This window comes from Portunus trituberculatus, chromosome 38 (genome assembly GCF_017591435.1).
Source record: "Portunus trituberculatus isolate SZX2019 chromosome 38, ASM1759143v1, whole genome shotgun sequence".
NCBI classification, from domain to species: domain Eukaryota; kingdom Metazoa; phylum Arthropoda; class Malacostraca; order Decapoda; family Portunidae; genus Portunus; species Portunus trituberculatus.
Window position 1 is genome coordinate 5,473,031 of NC_059292.1, and position 17,601 is coordinate 5,490,631.

Below are 17,601 nucleotides of genomic sequence, written 5' to 3' on the forward strand. Positions count from 1 at the left end.
CTCTCTCTCTCTCTCTCTCTCTCTCTCTCTCTCTCTCTCTCTCTCTCTCTCTCTCTCTCTCTCTCTCTCTCTCTCTCTCTCTCTCTCTCTCTCCAACCTATAAATCAATTAATTTATTTACATAAGTGTGCATAACAGAGAGAGAGAGAGAGAGAGAGAGAGAGAGAGAGAGAGAGAGAGAGAGAGAGAGAGAGAGAGAGAGAGAGAGAGAGAGAGAGAGAGAGAGAGAGAGAGAGAGAGAGAGAGAGAGAGAGAGAGAGAGAGAGAGAGAGAGGAGGGACACACACACACACACACACACACACACACACACACACACACACACACACACACACACACACACACACACACACACACACACACACACACACACACACACACACACAGCAACACAGCAGCATATCACGTTTCATTTCTTTCCTCCTCCCTCTGCCCTGGAATGACTGTGTTCCTCATTACGTGCAGTTCATCCTGGCCGGAATCCAATCAGGGGAGGATGTCATCTAATCACACTCCAATTAGCTCTATAAAGTCAAGGGTAACTATGCTTCTAAGTGTGTTGCAGTGCCGAGGCTTGCTGGGAGGGAAGGAGGGCAGGAGGGAAGAAGGAAAGGTATGTAGGGTAGAGGGGAACTAGAGTGTAGACAGGTAAAGAGATGGAGAGAGAGAGAGAGAGAGAGAGAGAGAGAGAGAGAGAGAGAGAGAGAGAGAGAGAGAGAGAGAGAGAGAGAGAGAGAGAGAGAGAATTAATGAGTTGTGGAGAGAGAGGGAGGTGAATGGGGACACGTACCAGAACCTAATCTAATCTAACCATTATTTTGATTATTATGGAAGTGAAGTAGAATATTAAATAAGCCAACCTAACTTAACCTAACCTAACCTAACCTAACCTAACCTAACCTAACCTAACTTAACCTAATCTAACTTAGCCTAACCCAACTTAACCCAGCTTAACCTAACCTAACCTAACCTAACCCAACCCAACCCAACCTAACCTAACTTAATCTTACCTAACCTAACCCAACCTAACCTAACTTAACCTTAGTCAACCTAACCTAACCTAATCTAAACTTACCTAACCTAACCCAACCTAAGCTAACCTAACCCAACCCAACCCAACCCAACCCAACCTAACCTAACCTAACCTAACTTAGATAAACACGTTAAAAATAGAGAGATGTTTTTTTTCTCTCTTTTATATTGTAGTTTTCTATTTCTTCTTCCTTTTCCTTCTTTTTGAAATGAAAGAGATTTTTTTCCTTTGTTGGTTTCTTTCTCTCAGTTTATCAGATTTGTTTTATTTTATCTTTCCTGTAATCTTGTAAAATCTCTCCTTCCTTCCTTCCTTCATTTCCTTTTCTCCTTCCTTTCTTCCTTCCTTCTTTCCTTCCTTCCTTTCTTCCTTCCTTCTTTTTGTTCTCTTTTCGTCCTTCTTTTCCTGTCTTTTCTTTCTTTTCCTTCATTTCCTTCCTTCCTTCCTTCCTTCCTTCCTTCCTTCCTTCCTTCCTCCCTCCCTCCCTTCCTTCTTCCCTCCCTCCCTTTTTTCCTTCCTTTTTTCTTTTATTCTCTCCCTCGTTCCTTTCTTTTCTCTCTTATCATGAAGTTAATCTTGTTTGTGGATTTTCTCCGTATCTCTTTCTTCTTCCTTTCATTCTTTTCTATTTGTATTCTATTTGACTTCAGAAACGCTTTTGCTCTCTCACACAACGACTATTTTCAGAGACAACAGAGATGACTACTCGTGTTTTTCCCCGTTAATGATGTAAGAATCTCATTAATCTGTCACTAAAAACGTAAAAACTCTTAAAAACATGTGTAACTTCAGATAAATCTTTTTGAAAGTTTTGAATCCGTATTGAAAAACGCTCTGTTTTCTCACCATGACTATTTTCCAAGGCCACAGAGATGCTTAGCGTGGTTTTCAAGAGTGTTTCTATAGTTAATAACGTAGAAGTCTTGTCACTCTGCCTCTAGAACCGTAAAAAAACACCTTAAAAATCTGGCGTAAATTTAAGTAAAAGCCTTTTGAAATAGTGGAGGTGAAGAACAGAAAAATAATGAGGCTGAGAGCTTTCAAAAATATAGAAAAGGGGGAAAAAATAAACTCACAAAGGATTCGTCACTCACCTTTTCGCTTCCTCTTCCTTATTTCTTCACTGAATACCTCCACGACTCCTCCTTTTAATTGTCAGGGCGTGTCTCGGGTCATCTTGCCCCTAGTAGTTGGCAGCTTCTCTCCTTTTCCTCATCTCCTCATCTCTCTCCACCTTTCCCCTTCTTCTCGTTATCTTTCCATCTCTCCATTTATCGTGTTTTGTAGTACTTCCTTCATTCCTCCTGACAGTGACCAGTTGTGAGGAGGAGGAGGAGGAGGAAGAGGAGGAGGAAGAGGAAAGGGAGAGGTTGTGATGTTCGTATGTGGAAGTTGATGTGAGTGAAAGAAAACGGAATTTCAGGGTCCACTTTGTGATTGGGAAGATAAGGAGGAGGAGGAGGAGGAGGAAGAAGAGGAGGAGGAAGAGAAGGAGGAGGTGTGGGAAGTAGAAGTTGAAGAGGGAAATAAGAAAAGATAGTCACACACACACACACACACACACACACACACACACACACACACACACACAGAAAACTGAACAATCGAAGCCTCTCTCTCTCTCTCTCTCTCTCTCTCTCTCTCTCTCTCTCTCTCTCTCTCTCTCATTGTAATATTCAAAGTGCAGATCTAACCTTCCCCTCAGCACTGATCTCCCATATTTACCTGTGATCAAACTTCCCTCACGCCCTCACTCCCTCACCCTTCTGTGCTTTTCCCTCTCCCTATACCTCTCTCCCTCTCTCCCATCCTCCCCCTCTCCCTCTCTCTCTCTCCCTCGCCATTCACTGAGCTCGGTAATGTACAAATGGCAAAAATCCAGGCAGATGAAAGACTCCTGATGAATTGTCGAGTGTTTTTATCAGGGAATAGTGTTTTGTAGTGAGGGATTTCAAGAGTGTTATTATTTTTTCTTTTTTTTTTTCTTTTTTCTCCTGGTTATCGTGTCCCTCTCCTTTGTAAACACGAATAGCGATGCATCTGTTCCAGGATAGGTTAATTGTTGTTTGGGTAATGTGGTTTGTGGGTGGAAAAACTGGTATTATGGTTTTGTTTTGGTCATTCTCTCTCTCTCTCTCTCTCTCTCTCTCTCTCTCTCTCTCTCTCTCTCTCTCTCTCTCTCTCTTTTTTTTTTTTCTTTTTTCATTTTTGTGATTTTTTTTTTTTTTTTTTTTTTTTTTTTGTGTGTGTGTGTGCATGTGCTAACATATTACGATGCACTGAAATAATGGCGGTACTCGTAGTAAATAGCCAACACTTTAAACAAATAGAATGCTGCTTCACTTTAGGAACTCGAGAACAGTAAACTAACGGAACTTGTGAAGAATGATGAGAATGATGCGTAGAGAAGAGGGACGAGGAGAGAAGAGAAGGAGATATAGTACCAAGGCAATAGGAGATACAGCAGTCACCCAACCAACTCCTCGCACTGCTACCAACATCGCTACATCAACATAGAGCAAACTTAACCCCCTTCAGTACTGGGACACATTTTTACCTTGAGATTTCTGTACGATTGGCCATTTTATTGACATGAAGAAAGGTCTATGTAGGTCAGAAGAATAATGGCCAGAGTTTTCATTACTTTAATCCCCCACATAAGTTTCTGAAGCTGTATAAAATCACCACATAGTAAGCAGAATGAATATGGAAACGCGTCCTGCTAATGGAGAGGCTAACCCTTTCAATGCTTCGACCCATTTTTACCTTGAAATTTCTGTACGATTAAAACATTTTATTAACATTAAGAAACGTCAATGGAGGTCAGAATATTAATGTCCAGAATCCTCACTAATTTAACCCCCCATATAAGTGTCTGAAGCTGTATAAAATCACCACATAGTAAGCAGAATGAATATGGAAACGCGTCCTGGTACTGAAGGGGTTAATAGCAAAGAGAGCTGGGGAGGGAGTGACAAGGACGGAGGAAAGACGAATGAAGGAAGGCTAAATAATCTCATCGTCTCACTGGAAGATAAGTACAAGGAATCGAGTACAGGAGGAGAGAAAGGGGACAGGTAGAGATAGAGGTGAACACGCTATCAGGTGAGGAAACAAGGCGCCTCCAGATTTAAAGGTGACGTTTCTGTGGAGGATTGGTCATGTGTGGCCCAACCCTGCACTCCTCCAAACCCTTCTGTTGCCGCCTCCTCTCTCTCTATCATCACTGTCTGCCCTTATTGTGCTCAGGGCGTTGTAATGATAAGGATGCAATGATGATGATAAAGAAAATGATCTTGTATACTGTCATATTATATCACTTCCTTTTCTTTAGTTATTTTTTTTCTCTTTTCATGTTTTTCTATCTCTTTTCTCCATCCCATCTCTTCTTTTTCCTCATTCCTCCTCTATCTTTAGTCTCTTCTCTTTATATCTCTACTTCTTCCTTTATGCAGATCTTTACCTCCAGTTCTTTCCTCTCCAGTCCCTCCATTCCTTCTCTTCAGCCCAGTCTTCACGTTCAGATACCATTTCTCTCCCAATATCTTCCTATCTACCTATCTCCTCTTTGGTGTTTTCTTTATCTTTTTATTTACTTTCTATTAATCTCTTCCTTCTCATCTTTCTATCTATCTATTTTCTCCCTATCTATCTATGTTATCTTCCTTACCTACCTCACAGTCCATTTCTCCGTCAGTCTCCATTACCGTTTTTTTTCTGTTTATCTCTAAATACTAACAAACTCTCCCTCTCTCCCCTGTCCTTCTGTCTCCTTTTCCATATCCCTGTACATCCCCTTCCTCTTCCTCTGTCTTTTTGCCTTCTCCTTATTCCCTATTCGTCTCCCTGTCCATCTCTGTCCATCTCCCTGTTTATCTCTTCAAAGCACTGACCTTCTCATTTTTCCTCCTCCTTCTCTCTGTCCATCTCCCTGTCTACCTCTTCAAAGCACTAACCCTCCCTTCCTCCTCCTCTTCCTCCTTCCTCCTCCTCCATGTCCATCTCCTTGTGTACCTCTTCATAGTACTGAGATCCTTGTTCAGAAACGCTCTTCTCTGTCACCACGACTGTTTTTCAAGGCCACAGAGATGACTATCCCGGTTTTCAAGAGGATTTCTCCAATGAATAATATAGAAATCTTCTCACTCTGCCTCTAGAACCGTAAAAACATCTTAAAAAAAAACTTGTGTAAATTTCAATAAGGCCTTTTGAAATAGTGGAGGTGAGGCACAGAGGAGAATATGAGCCTGGCATTCCTATTCCTTCTCCTCCTTCTTCCTCCTCCTCCTCGTCCCTATCTACCTCTTCAAAGCACTAACATTCCCTTCCACCTCTTCCTTCCCACCAGCAGAACCTTCTCCAGCCTCACTCCGCGGCGCCGCTACCTGAGTACAAAACCGCCAGTATTCAAAAGTCTCGCTTCATCCTGACACACTACGGGATGCTCAAGACCTGCTGGGACCTGGTCATCCTCCTCGCCACCTTCTACGTCGCTGTCATGGTGCCCTACAACGCCGCCTTCCTCGACCAGACGCAGCAAGACAAGCCCACCATCGTGCCGGACGTGGTGGTGGAGGCTCTCTTCTTCGTCGGTGGGTTCCTTGATGTCTGTGTGTGTGTGTATATGTGTGTGTGTGTTTTCTATACAATGTTGGCGCCAGTACACACAGGTAAAGGCACCGATACACGTCTGATCTGGCTTTTTACAGGATCTTATGGGCTAAAAGATATATTTTTGGGGGTACTTCTCTCTCTCTCTCTCTCGCTCTCTCTCTCTCTCTCTCTCTCTCTCTCTCTCTCTCTCTCTCTCTCTCTGTGGTGTCTCAGTGTTTTAGTGTTTCTGGGTTTTTGAGTTAGGTAGTGTGTGTTAGGTTGTGTGTTGCGTGCAATGATAGCTTTTGTAGGAAATCTATGAACTGAAGGAAGTATTTTTTGGGTAGAGTGAAAAGCTTAGCAGTGTAAAAATAACCTTACTAGACAATCTCGTGTGTGGAAAGAAGGACAAATGAAGAGGTGTTGCAGATGGCCGACACAACGAGGGAATTGCTGACTGTAGTAAGAAGACAGCTTGGGTATTTGGGACATGCTTTGAGGGGCGATGGTCTAGAGAGAGACTGCCTCTTGGGGGATGATTGAGGGGAAGAGAGCACGAGGGAGACAGAGAATGAAATACATGGATGGAATTAAGAAGATGGTGGGAAGAGAGAAGGTGAAGGAAGTAGTAGAGTTGGCTGGAAACAGAAGAGTGTGGTACTTCATTGTCGCCAACGTCACCTGACATGTCACTGCGGTAAGATAGACAATTAAAAGACACTGGATATTTTTTTCAGTTACAAAAAGGCAGTTAAATGAAAGAGGAACGTATGAAATGTATATATTATTAAGGAATTTATGCTACGACTTTGAAAAATATGGAAAAAAAAATCATGAAGGAAGAAATAGAAAGCTTAGCAACGTAGATAATTAAAAGACACTGGATATTGTTTTCAGTTCCAAAAAGGCAGCTAGATGAAAGAGGAACGTATGAAATAGATATATTATTAAGGGATTTATGCTCCGACTTTGAAAATGTGAAAAAAAAATTATGAAGGAAATAATGGAAAGCTGAACAGTGTAAAAATAACCTTCGTAGACAATTAAAAGCACTGATTTTTTTTTAGTCGTAAAAAGGCAGCTAGATGAAAGAGGAACGTATGAAATGGATATATTGTTAAGAGATTTATGCTACGACTTTGAAAAATATGGAAAAAATTGTGAAGGAAAGTGTGGAAAGCTTAGCTGTGTAAAATGAAGCTTTGTGGACTCGCAATTAAAAAAATACACAGAGATTTCTTTTTTGTCTCAAAAAGGCAGCCAGATGAAAGACAAACGTATGAAATGTATATAATATTATGGGATTCATGGTAAGACTTATGTAAAATATGAACAAAAAAATATGAAAGAAGGAATGAAAAGCTTAGCAGTGTAATATTTTGCCCCGATATTAATTAGTGTTCAATATTTCCGGGTTTGGTAAAGGTGATGTGTTGTGTTCACTTTGCCATAAGCCTTCCATTCCTGTACAGTCATCTCGTCACCACCTTTTTTTTTATTTCATGTGTGCTTTTCACGGGAATTTATGGGCTAAAGGGAATACTTTTTGGGGCACCTCCTATATCAAAGCCCACCCGCTAGGAAACAGTTGCCCCGAGTGAGGAAGCCCAACCTACACTCGTACCGTGGACAGGATTCGAACCCGTGCGCTTGGAGACCCTTGGGACCCCAAAGCGCGCATGGTTCCACTGTACCACGGCGGCACCAACTACTACTTTAACCCCCTTTCACCATCACCATCACCCCTTCACCATCACCACAACCTTACCATAACCCACCACCACCACCACAACCTCTGCACCGTCATCATAACCTTCTTAATCCCTCCAGTATCATGACACGTTCGTTTTCTATTTATTCTGGTTACTTTTTGGTGATTTGATACAGCTTCAGAAACTTGTGTAAAGGATTAGAATAGTGACGATTCTGGCCATTAATCTACTGACCTACATAGACCCTTGCTAATCTAAATCTAATCACCTAATCATACCCAAAACTCAAGGTAAAAATGCATCCCAGTACTGAAGGGGTTAACCTCCACTACAACCCTTACACTGTATCGCCACAACCCATCACCACCACAGCCCTCCCTCCACTCCACCACCATCACAGCTCTCTTCACTACAAAAAGACCACCACTTAACCACTCCACCGCCACACCACAAATCACACCACAGTTAGCACTCTCATCACCTTCCACTAACACGACTTACCCCAAACCACACAGCCGTTCCACCTTAACACAACTTTACCACATATCCCTGCATCCACCACCACAACCGTCTATCTTCTCTGTCCCTCTATCCTTTACCACAACTTCCCTGTTCCTCTCCCCTCTATCCTCTATCACAACTTCTCGGTTCCTCTCCCTTCTATCCTCTATCACAACTTCTCTGTCCCTCTCCCTTCTATCCTTTACCACAACTTCCCTGTCCCTCTCCCCTCTATCCTTTATTATAATTTCCCTGTCCCCCTATCCTTTACCAAAATTTCCTTGTCCTTCTCCCCTCTATCCTTTATTATAACTTCTCCGTTCCTCTATCCTTTGCTACAACATTCCCACCCTCTATCCTTTACCACAACGTTTCTCCCTCTATCCTTCACCACATATCCCTGCGCCCACCACAACCATCTTCTCTGCACCCCCTCCCTCCTCTATCCTTTCCTCCCTCCCTTCCTTCCTTCCGTCTCATCAACTCACTCGTAACTCTCACAAACTTTCTTCCTCCTTCTGTACTCCGCCCTTATCAACTTTACGTGGATGTTGTTCTTTCTTTTCTGTCAGGTCCGTATTCAGAATCGCTCTTCTCTCACCACGACTATTTTCCAAGACCACAGAGATGATACGCGGCGTTTTCAAGAGTTTTCTCCAGTTAATAATACAGAAATCTTGTCATTCTGCCTCCATAATCGTAAAACACCTTCAAAAAATCTCGTGTTAATTCAAATAAAGCCTTTTGAAATAGTGGAGGTGAAGCGCAGAAGTGTTTGAGAATACGAGTCTTGGCACGTATTCTGAAACGCTTTGCTCTCTCACCATCACTAGTTTCCAAAGGCTCTAGTTGCAGATAGTCGTGTTTTTAAGAGTATTTTTTTTTTTTTTATGATTCCGGTGATGAATTGGCAATATTTCTAGTTTATCGTAAGGAAGAACTGTCTTGAAAACTCGGCTAATCGTCTCTATGGCCTTGGAAAATTGTTGTGGTGAGAGAACAAGGCAATCTGAATGTAGCCGTTAGTCCAGCTCTTGTTTTTTATCACCCCCAGACATTATCCTCAACTTCCGCACCACTTTCGTCAACAAGAAGGGTGAGGTGGTGCTGAGTCCCATTCGCATCGCCACCCACTATTTTAAAGGCTGGTTCGTGCTGGATCTGTTGGCGGCTATACCCTTCGATCTTCTCCTAGCGGCTGATGTCTACAGCTCGGTAAGTAAGAGTAGAGGACAGTTCCCGCTCTTAGTGACCCTATAACACTAAGGTAGTAGTGTATATCTGTAGTGTGACTTTACATATCTCGTTTGATTTGACTGTCTCTTGTTCTATTCTTCAGTCTTAGATGTTGTAGCATAGTAATTTTGCTCGTGGTTTGTCCTCGTTTCATATTTCCCCCAGCACAGCCACTCCCATTATCCACCACCACCACCACCACCACCCCTCCGGCAGCCTCGGGAAAGGAAGGAAAGAGAGTTCGGTTGGAAGTAATAATAGTAGTATATAGTAATAGTCAGTTGTAGTTTTCTTCAATCTTACTATCTCCTTTCCTCTTTCTAGTAGTACGTATACAAGAATAGTCATTAGTTTTAGTATTATAATTTTGCATCTCAGCTTCTCCCTCTGTCCTTTACCACATATCCCTGCACCCACAATAACCATCTTCCCTGTCTCACACTCGCTTTCACTACGTTCGATGTCTTTATCTCATCTTATACGAGCGTTCTCCTTCAATCTTACGCAATGTTACAGTTTAGTAAGTCGCCAAGAGTAGGCAAGTACAACATTAGTCATTAGTAAAGTCACGTGCAGGTAATATAATGTAAGATATCACTGTTGCTTTCACTGTGTTTGATATTTTCCTTCAGTCTAATGCACCTGCTATATTTTTTTTTCATTCTACTTATTTCTCTTGTTTCGTGATGTGTTTACTGTGTTTGATATACTCCTTCAGTCTAATGCACCTGCTATATATATATTTTTTTTTTCAATCTACTTATTTCTCTTGTTTCGTGATGTGTTTGCTGTGTTTGGTGTAGACACTGAATGGCTAGGCTTCTCCTATGCACCTTAGCTAATGAAGAGAATAGGTACAATGTAAGTAAACTGTATAGATTTACTCGGTTAATACTCATATCATCTTCCACACATCTTTTTTTCTACCCATTTCTTTCACCAGTACTCCTAAATCCAGCCTAATGAAATAATCAGATCCAAAAAGGCATTGAAAATAACTTCACATAAGCCACACCACCAAGGCAGAAGTCACGTGTAGTATCAGTCATAAAAAGATAAGATTATGAATTACCGTGCTTTTGACTCTCTCTCCACAATGATCCACGTAACTGACTAAGGCTACATGCAGGACGCCAATTTTTACGTTAATTTTCTCTCTTTACGTTATTTTTTATCTCTTCTCTGCTTTACTTCATTTTTATCCTTATCTCGCTGCTTCCCCATCCTTATCTCACTCCAGTCTAACTCTCTCTCCATCTTGTCTCACGCTACTGTCACTCCTTTCTCTCTCTCTCTCTCTCTCTCTCTCTCTCTCTCTCTCTCTCTCTCTCTCTCTCTCTCTCTCTCTCTCTCTCTCTCTCTCTCTCTCTCTCTCTATCTATCTATCTATCTATCTACTTATCTATCTATCTATCTATCCACTCTATCCTCTCTCACTCCACTCTCACCCTCTCCACATTCCCTCATTCCGCTCTAACTTCTCACACGCCCTCTCACTCCACACTCACTCTCTTACACACCCTCTCACTCCACATTCACCCTCTCACACGCCCTCTCACTCCACTCTGACCCTCTCCACAGGCTCTTCACGCCCTCTCACTCTACTCTCACCCTTTCCACACTCCCTCACTTCCCTATCAACCTCTTCACACTCCTTCACTCCACTCCCAATTTTCTTCATGCCCTCTCACTCCACTTTCACCCTCTTCACACTGTCCACACTCTCCACACCCTACTGTCACCCTCTCCACACTATCCATACACTCCCTCACTCCACTTACCCTCTCCACACACTTCTTCTCACTCCACTATCATCTCGCAGGCCACCAACATCCACCTTCTGAAGCTGACAAGATTACTTCGGCTGGCGCGCCTCCTGCAGAAGATGGATCGCTACTACCAGTACTCGGCTCTCATCCTGACGCTGCTCATGCTCTCCTTCACCCTGGTGGCGCACTGGCTGGCCTGTGTCTGGTACGCCATCGCTGAGCCACAAGTCAACCTGTGGGAGGAAGGGGAGCCACGGATCGGTGAGAGGCTGTGTTGTTTTTTCATGGGGGGGAAAGTTGGCCAAGGGTAATGTTAAAAGAAACACAAGACCTGCTAAGTTGCTAGTTCCCTTTATTTTTTTATGTAAGAGGGGAGGTTTTTTTTTTTATGTGAGAGGGAAAGTTGGGTAATGGTAACATGGACAAATAGACCCACTTAGGTGTCAGTCCTCTTATTTTTTGTATGTAAGAGGGGAAAGCTAGCCAAGGGTAACATAAAAAAAAGATCTACTAATTTGCTAATGACCTTATATTTGTATGTATGTAAGAGGGGAAAGCTGACCAAGGGTAACATGAAACGAAAACAAAAGACCTTAGTTGTTAGTTCCCCTCATTCATTTTTTTATGTAAGAGGGGAAAATAATATACTCAAGTTGCTAGTCCCCTTATTTTTTATTCAATGTAAGAGGGGAAAACTGACCAAGGAAAACATGAAACGATAAAAAAAAGACCCACAAAGTCGTCATTCCCCTCATTTACTTTTGTATGTAAGAGGGGAGAGCTGGGCAAGAGTAACATGAAACTATAAAAAAAAAAAAAATCCCATTAAGTCAGTCCCCTCATTTATTTTTCATGTAAGAGGGGAAAGCTAGCCAAGGATAACATGAAACGATAAGAAAAAAATCCCCACTAAGTTGCCAGTCCCCTTATTTTTTTTCATGTAAGTGGGAAAAGCTTAGCCAACGGTAATACAAAACGAAAAAAAAAAAATAAATAAATAAAAAGTACTCGCTAAGAATTTAATCAAAGTTAGAGAAGGAAGCCTCTTGCAATAGAAAAAGAATGCCCGTAGGACCCACACGTTCTCCTTTCCTCAGTTCAGAGAGTGGTCCAGTTTGTTTCTATTTCATCAACGTTCAAATTAAAGACGTGACTAAATAACGAATGCGAATTTCCGAAGCGACGATGAATTTTAATGGACTTTTTTTTTTTTTTCGTTTTTATCAAGGAAGTGAGATGGAAAATATCATGTAGTTAATTATTTTGATGAAATTTGACATTCAATATGACGCCGCAGTCCACACAAACTTCACACACACACACACACACACACACACACACAGAGAGAGAGAGAGAGAGAGAGAGAGAGAGAGAGAGAGAGAGAGAGAGAGAGAGAGAGAGAGAGAGAGAGAGAGAGAGAGAGTGAAAAAGATGAGACAAAAAAAAGAAAGATCAAAGAAGGAAAGAAAGAAAGAAAGAAAGAAAGAAAGAAACATTAAAAGGAAAGAGAGAAGAGAGAGAGAGAGAGAGAGAGAGAGAGAGAGAGAGAGAGAGAGAGAGAGAGAGAGAGAGAGAGAGAGAGAGAGAGAGAGAGAGAGAGAGAGAGAGAGAGAGAGAGAGAGAGAGAGAGAGAGAGAGAGAGAGAGAGAGAGAGAAATGAAAAAGATGGAGAAAAAAGAAAAAAGAAAGATCAAAGAAAGAAAGAAAGAAAGAAAGAAAGAAAGAAACATTAAAAGGAAAGAAAAACAGGAGAGAGAGAGAGAGAGAGAGAGAGAGAGAGAGAGAGAGAGAGAGAGAGAGAGAGAGAGAGAGAGAGAGAGAGATGGGGCCTGACTAGGGGTGTCTAACAGGGAGAGGTGGAGACTATGTTGCAAAATAAGCTTAAATTGAATAATGCGTTTAAGAATATTTTCATTAATGTAACTTCCTTCTCACATTTGTCAAACACGGAAATACATTCTGACGGACACTGGTACATATAAGCCCCTCAATACCAGGATGCGTTTCCATATTCATTTTGGTGACTATTTGGTGATTTTCTACAGCTTCAGAAACTTATGTAGGGGGTTAAAATAGCGAAGATTGTGGGCATTAATACTCTGACCTCCATAGACTCTTCCTAATGTCAATAAAATGGTTTGATCGTACACAAATCTCATGGTAATAAGGTATCCCAGGATTGAAGAGGTTAAAATCGTTCAAGAAATATAAAAAATGAAGGCAGTAGTTAAAATAGAGACCTTTGTAATATCAATCAGAAAAATACACGCACACACTGGGAAATAACCTAATTCTAAGGTGTATTAGAAAACAGACATTGTGGAAATTAAAATAGATCGTGGAATATAAAGAAATGAAGATGATAGTTAAAATAGAGACCTTTGTAATATCAATCAGAAGAACACACACGTTGGAAACTAATCTAATTTTTTTGAGGGATATTAGAAAACACCCCTCGTGGAAACCAAACTCGTTCAGAAACATAACAAAATGGAGATGATATAGTTGAAAAGGAGACTTTGCAATATCAACCACAAAAACACACACACATTGGAAACTAGTCTATTTTTCTTGGTCTTTGAAAACAGACCTTATGAAAATTAAAATCTTTCAAACAAGTTCAAGAAATATTAACCTGTGATTGATGATGATTAAACAAGTACTTTCCAATATTAAGTCCTTCAGTATTGTTTCTCCAGGGCATCAAAAGCGCTGTTGCATCAGTCCGTTTATTGGGCAAAGATTCAACCTGTGAACAATATGTAACACTCACCACGAATTCCCAAAACAAGCCTTGCTCACAACCTTAATAATCCATGTGTAGGATGTTACCTCAAAGTAATCTTAGAATATCACATTCAATTATCACTTAATTGACATCACATTCAATATAAAGAATCAGAGGTAGTAGCAGTTAATGACTGCTAATAGACTAACCCAAAACAAGCCTTGCTCACAACCTTAATAATCCATGTGTAGGATGTTACCTCAAAGTGATCTTAGAATATCACATTCAATTATCACTTAATTCACATCACATTCAATATAAAGAATCAGAGGAAGTAGCAGTTAATGACTGCTAATAGACCAACAATACTATCACAGGTAGCTGGATAAAGCAGGATTTACAAATAATAATACAAGTATGTACTGATAACAACCAATAATAATGAACCAACCAGTACCTGTCAGTAATAATGACTCACAGTATTGACGACACAGATGTCCCGGAGAGAAGATCCCAAACAAGGTAAATATACACAGCGTCCCCACAGCATAAACACCCCATCACGTATCCAACCATCTACCGCTGCAACAAACGGTTACAGTGACATACAAATCATAATCCATCATCATCACAAATCATACGTAAACCACTTTGTCTTCAATATCGTCTCACACAAGCAGGAAATACGCACTACCAAATCCTTGGCTACGAGCGGAACAAAATAAATATGGCGGACTATCACATAGTCCCTGAATTCACACTACATACCTTCCAGCAAACCCGGATAGTAGCGGCACAGATGCACAACACGCCCTCCAGTCCACTCCAGCGTCACAAGTATCCTTCCACACCCCACACGCCAATCTGCTGGACTGGCCAGCCCGTTCACCTGTCCCTTGACCATGCCTCCACTCCGCCACATCCACAACAAAAGACAATGGCAAAGCGCAACATACACCCCTCCGCTCCGCCACGTCCACAACAAAAGACGACAGCGAAGCGATACATCCACCCACTCGACATAAATTAATAAAATACATAACAGCAATTGAATTTATCATTGGTCGTAATGATACACTCCCACACGGAGTTATGTTACATATGACATTGCAAAACAAACAAAAAAAATGTACAAACAAATACGAATACATACAATGAAACCAGCGAGATACACAGTAATGCATAAAAAAGGGTAACATTCAGTATAAACTCAAGTACGTTCCTCAATGGGCAAAATTACCACGATACGATGAGCAGATCTCTTTACAAGTATATCTTTTCACCCTTATACCTAACACCACCTCTCTGGGGTTTATACCTAAGAGTAACATTTCGTACCTTACCATCTTTGCTTTCATTTGCTACTGCAACCTCAGCAAACTTCCACGTCCCCCGTACAATATTGCTGTCCTGAAACAACACAATATCACCGATCTGTAAATTACGGCGCTCAATGTGCCACTTTTGACGAATCAGAAGAGTGGGAAAAAAATCCCTAGTCCATTTTTTCCAAAATGAATCTACAATGCGCTGGTGGAACTGCAATCGAGATTCATGACTAGGAAAGTGCTCAAAGACACCCTTTGGAGCTTTGTTAGAGGTACGTCCAAGGAGGAGGTCGTTAGGGCAAAGGTATTTTCCAAGTTCTGGATCACATCCTGGCTTTATACCTATAGGTCTTTCATTTAGTATATTTGAAATCTCAAAAAGGGTTGTCTGTAATTTACTGAAGGTTAATACATTATCACCGATAGCCACAGTCAGACTTCTCTTAAGGGATTTGATTAGACTTTCACTAGCACCGTTTTGCCATGGTGCGTCTGCTGATGCATTGAAAACCCATTTAACCTCTCCCCCTTTATTGCAAGCAAAATCTTGTATGTCATCAGAACTTAACCTGGACAGATCTATCAATCCTTTACTGGCGGCAGTCAGTTGAGTACCAGCATCTGAATAAATTTCACGCGGACATCCTCGGATAGATACTAATCTTCTTAGTCCATCAAGGAAATCCTTAGTGCTATACCCTTCAATTAGATCCAGATGAACAGCACGAGTGGCCAAACAGTTGAAGATTACACCGTAAGCTTTACCTCTTGAGCGACCCTTGACCATATCTTTAACTAAAAGGGGGCCATACAAATCTAGGTAAACGGAGGAGATGGTTTGAGGCGTTCTTCTGGCAGCTGTCCCATAAGTTGACCAACTATTTCTTTCCTCAGTTTGCGACAGGTGATGCATTTGTACCTCACAGATTTGATCATGTTCCGGACCTTTGGTACCCAAAACTTGGATTGAATCTTGGCTAAAGTTACTTCAATGCCAGCATGGTCCAGACGATGCATAGATTCCACATACAACTTAGTAAAGTCATGATCAGGAGAAAGCAAAATAAATCCGTCCTGATCATAGTTATTCTTTAACCATTTAGGGATACGCTGACCGACAACAATCACCCCAGCTTCATTTCTGGTAGGCCCTAACCTACGGTACTTAGTTTCCCAATCAGGATCAAGTTCAGATTGAACTTCCTTCACCCACAACATTTCAGCGATCGCAAGATCTTCTACAGTTGGAGTTAAAAGTGATTCTCTAAGAGATCGGGATCTGATCGCCCGTATGACACGACTGGTAACCCTTATCAGTTTCTCATGGCTATTGAACCGAGAAATATCAAACAATTTGCAAAGACCTGTGGTAGTAACATCAGCATCAGCGTGAGAAATTTGAAAGTGCCGTAATTCCTTATATCACCAGAAAACAGGGGTGGATCTAGTCGTTTAACTTTTATAGCAGTCTCAAATTTGTCCTTCTCATCTGCACACGCTTTAGTAACCTTTGAGTATAATGTGGTTTTTCTTTCACAACCCAAGATATAGTCCTCTGCCTCACTTAAGGATGAGGGATCTTGCTTGCCTCCAAGTAATTCAGAATAAAGACTCTCATGTTTTACCTCAAGCACCTTGAATGCATCTTCCACCTCAGTGAACAATCCTTTCAGCACAGCTGGCGCATCCTTTTCATCCAACCTTTCTTGTAGTATGTTGCACTTCCTGGTGAAGCGACCCTTGGCCACCCCTCGCTCCAACTTGAGCGCGTCCATGTCTTACTGTTGAATTGTTTCTCACACACAAGCGCTGTTGCATCAGTCCGTTTATTGGGCAAAGATTCAACCTCTGAACAATACATACCACTCACCTTGAATTTTCCCAAAACAAGCCTTGGTCAAACTTGGCTACGTGTAGGATGTTACCTCAAAGTAACTTAGAATATCGCCATTCAATTATCATTTTCACACTGTATTAATATAAAGAATCAGAGGAAGGTAGTTAATGACTGCTAATAACCGTCATTATCACAGGTAGCTAGGACACAGGATTTACCAACACACAAGTATAAAATACTGATAACAACCAATAATAATGAACCAACCAGTACCTGGGTCAGTAATAATGACGAGTATTACGACACAGGTTGAATTACCTAGAGAGAAAAAACAAAAATATACAATGTTTACAGCATAAACACCCACTCATGTATCCAATATCTACCGCTGCAACAAACAGTATGACAGGACATACAAATCATAATCACATCATCATCACACACACACAGCACACCACTTTGTCTTCAATATCGTCTCCGCCATAAGAGGAAATACGCACTACCAAATCCTTGGCTACGAGCGGAACAAAATAAATATGGCGGACTATCACATTAGTCCCTGACCAAGTTCAGATTGAACTTCCTTCACCCACAACATTTCAGCGATCGCAAGATCTTCTACAGTTGGAGTTAAAAGTGATTCTCTAAGAGATCGGAATCTGATCGCCCGTATGACACGACTGGTAACCCTTATCAGTTTCTCATGGCTATTGAACCAAGAAATATCAAACAACTTGCAAAGACCTGTGGTAGTAACATCAGCATCAGCGTGAGAAATGAAGATGCCCACTTTATCAGGTAATTCCGAGACAGGGTCTTTCCTTATAGGCCACATGCTGATAGGGAGAGACAGGAAGGCAGGCC

At 41.4% G+C, this 17,601-nt stretch overlaps 1 protein-coding gene across 4 annotated transcripts in view; it reads left to right on the forward strand.

The window, feature by feature from the left end:
* LOC123514843 (potassium voltage-gated channel subfamily H member 8-like) overlaps positions 1-17,601 on the forward strand; it is a 394,273-nt gene that overhangs the window by 344,668 nt on the left and 32,004 nt on the right. For 2 of the 4 annotated variants that reach the window (XM_045273080.1, XM_045273082.1), the window contains exons 6-8: positions 5,382-5,625; positions 8,894-9,054; positions 10,898-11,105. In XM_045273080.1, coding sequence (XP_045129015.1) covers positions 5,382-5,625; positions 8,894-9,054; positions 10,898-11,105 — 613 coding nt within the window. The remainder of the gene's footprint in view (positions 1-5,381; positions 5,626-8,893; positions 9,055-10,897; positions 11,106-17,601) is intronic. The other 2 variants (XM_045273081.1, XM_045273083.1) reach the window with 1 other exon arrangement.